The 2,425-nt window shown below is 51.5% G+C and overlaps 1 protein-coding gene across 1 annotated transcript in view; it reads right to left on the bottom strand.

The window, feature by feature from the left end:
* ADAP1 (ArfGAP with dual PH domains 1) overlaps positions 1 to 2,425 on the bottom strand; it is a 53,463-nt gene that overhangs the window by 10,709 nt on the left and 40,329 nt on the right. Inside the window, exon 5 of the mRNA XM_009641820.2 lies at positions 508 to 654. Within this exon, the coding sequence (XP_009640115.2) occupies positions 508 to 654 (147 nt within the window). The remainder of the gene's footprint in view (positions 1 to 507; positions 655 to 2,425) is intronic.

Raw genomic sequence — 2,425 nt, 5'->3', positions numbered from 1 at the left:
ACAGGCTGCCCAGGGGGGCTGTGGAGTCTCCTTCTCTGGAGATATTCAAAGCCCGCCTGGATGAAGTCCTGTGTAACGTGCTCTAGGAGAACCTGCTTTAGCAGGGGGGTTGGACTAGATGATCTCTCGAGGTCCCTTCCAACCCTTGCCAATCTGTGATTCTGTGTCCCCTCATCCTTCATTGCTCTGTTCACCCCACCTCCATCTCCAGGCACCGAGGAGCCCGCCTTAAAAACGCCTCTGCCCCTAGTGTCTAGTTGCAAGCAGAGGAACAGCAATTCCTTCCATTTGCATCTCGTTATTTAAAAGACATGGTTTGCAAGCTTTCTGCTTGGAAGGACACGACAAACACGCTGAAAGCGGGTGTGCATCCCATACCCCCGTCCCTTCCACACACCCCCAGCAATTCCCAGCTCAGCTGGAGCCTGGTGTGCCACGGGCTGGCTCTGAGCCACATCCACCCCCAGGACCACAACCCAACCCTTCTTGGTACCTCTGTGCTCTCACCTTGCCGTCTTCGTGATAGACAAAAATGTTCCTTGTGCTGTTGTCCTTCAAGTAAGTGATCTGCAGTCCGTGTGGGTTCCCGATTTTTGCAGGCTGGAAAGTCGCATTTAGATGTTCAATCTTCATAATTGCTTTGGGTTCTTTTGCCTGGAAAACACAGCTGAGTGAGCAAACACCTGAGAATCGGCTTTCAAACCAGAAAGCAGTTCACTTGGTCAGAAAAAACTCCCGATTGAGGTCGTTAGCTAAAAAAACTGACTCCCAGCCCGCAAAGCTGCCTGGTGATGAGGTATCAGAGACTTTGCTCAGGCGTCAGTGAGTGCTTTCTGCCGGCCTGGAAAAAGGCTCGGTTCTTCTGCAAAATTCAGCAGAGTTCAAGGGGAGAAAGGTTTCGGCCCAGAAGCAAGATGGACAGGCCAAGTCTCATGATAGGATGCTGTGCTATTAAGACAAGCATCTTCACCACACCTTCTCTCTCAGACTCTTTACCAAATGACCAGCATTTACACAGGGACAAGCACTATCAAAGAAAGAAAACCATTCAGCCAGACTAAAAAAAAAAAAAAAAAAAGCAGACTGCTAATTAACAGGCCAGGATGCTTTCTGCATCTCAAGCACCCACAGCCAGTTCATCCTTGCCCAAGAAGATGGAGGATTATCCCCCTTGCCAACTTCAGACCTGGGTGCTAGGCTGGCAGGGAGCACCATGCCCACGTCCCCACCAGTCCCATCCTCTCACAGCAGCCTGCTCTTCCCCTTGCCCTCCAAACATACACCTTACAAGCCCACCTCTTGGGTGGGTTAGCCTGACTGTGAGCCTGGATCAGGCCCTCCCAGGCACCGATCCCACCTGCACCCTCTGTGGCAGGTCACTTGAAGTTAGTAGCATGGTCCATCTTTCTGCAAAACATCTCTGGAAGTTTGACGCCCTTTCAGGACTGCACTGAGAAGTGAACTAGCAAGCGTGAATAAAACGTCCCAAAAAATAAAGCTCATGCTCTTGGTAGCAGCAGTTTTAGGGCACAGCCAGCAGCCAGCAGGTCCTGTGGTGGTACCATAGTCCCCAGCACCACGCGAAGTCCCTGATCTGGAGGAGATGCTAGTGTTGCTTTGGGAACTTGGGGACTTGCCGCGGACACATAGCTGCTGTAGGTGACCACAGTGGGGAAATCCCAGCAAAGAGGACTCGTCTAGACAGCACCGTTCCCACCACGGCTATGGTCAAGAACAAAGCAAAGCAGCTTTAAACTGCAGGAGCAGTCAGTAGCGACTGAATGAGGGCTGCCGGGACTTTCACTTCTCCCTTGGTAATGACTGGCTTTCTCCTGTCCACGAGGTGCAATTGCACCACACCAAGCTGAAGGAGAAGTCAACATATCAAAGCTGGCCACCAGGCGTGGAGAAGTGTGGCTGGATGTTGCCTTCCTCTGCATGGCATGGCTCACCACGACACCACGACTGCATCAGCAATGTGACAAAACTGGCTGGTGGCCTGGCCTGGGCTGCTCTCTGCTGCGACGCTCAGGGGAGACTCAAAGGTCAGAGGAAACACCTTGGCTTTCTCCACTACCTGCTGCAGAACAGTGGAACCTCTATCCATTCATCACAAATGTAATTTTCACGGTAATAGCTCCATTTCTCACTCAGAATAAATTAAATGTGCTCTGGGGAAAAAGACAAATGCTTCCTCTGCTTGATGCTGGAACGCAAAACCAGGGGGCTTTTCCTCTGGATTGCTTGCCATGCCATGCCAAGGAGGTTTCAGACCCCCGTGACCACTGTGAGGGGGTGATACCTTCATCACAAGCTAGCCACAAATATGAAACCCACGCCGGGTGGATGACGCAGGGCCAAAGCTGAGAAAAAATCCTTTGCTGGTGCTTTAAGAAAGGCCTTGTTGACTCAACAGAGCAGGAAT

Source organism: Egretta garzetta, unplaced genomic scaffold, assembly GCF_000687185.1.
Source record: "Egretta garzetta isolate BGI_Z169 unplaced genomic scaffold, ASM68718v1 scaffold57, whole genome shotgun sequence".
NCBI classification, from domain to species: Eukaryota; Metazoa; Chordata; class Aves; order Pelecaniformes; family Ardeidae; genus Egretta; species Egretta garzetta.
Note: the sequence above shows the minus strand (reverse complement) of the source record. Positions and strands in the feature narration are given on the sequence as shown.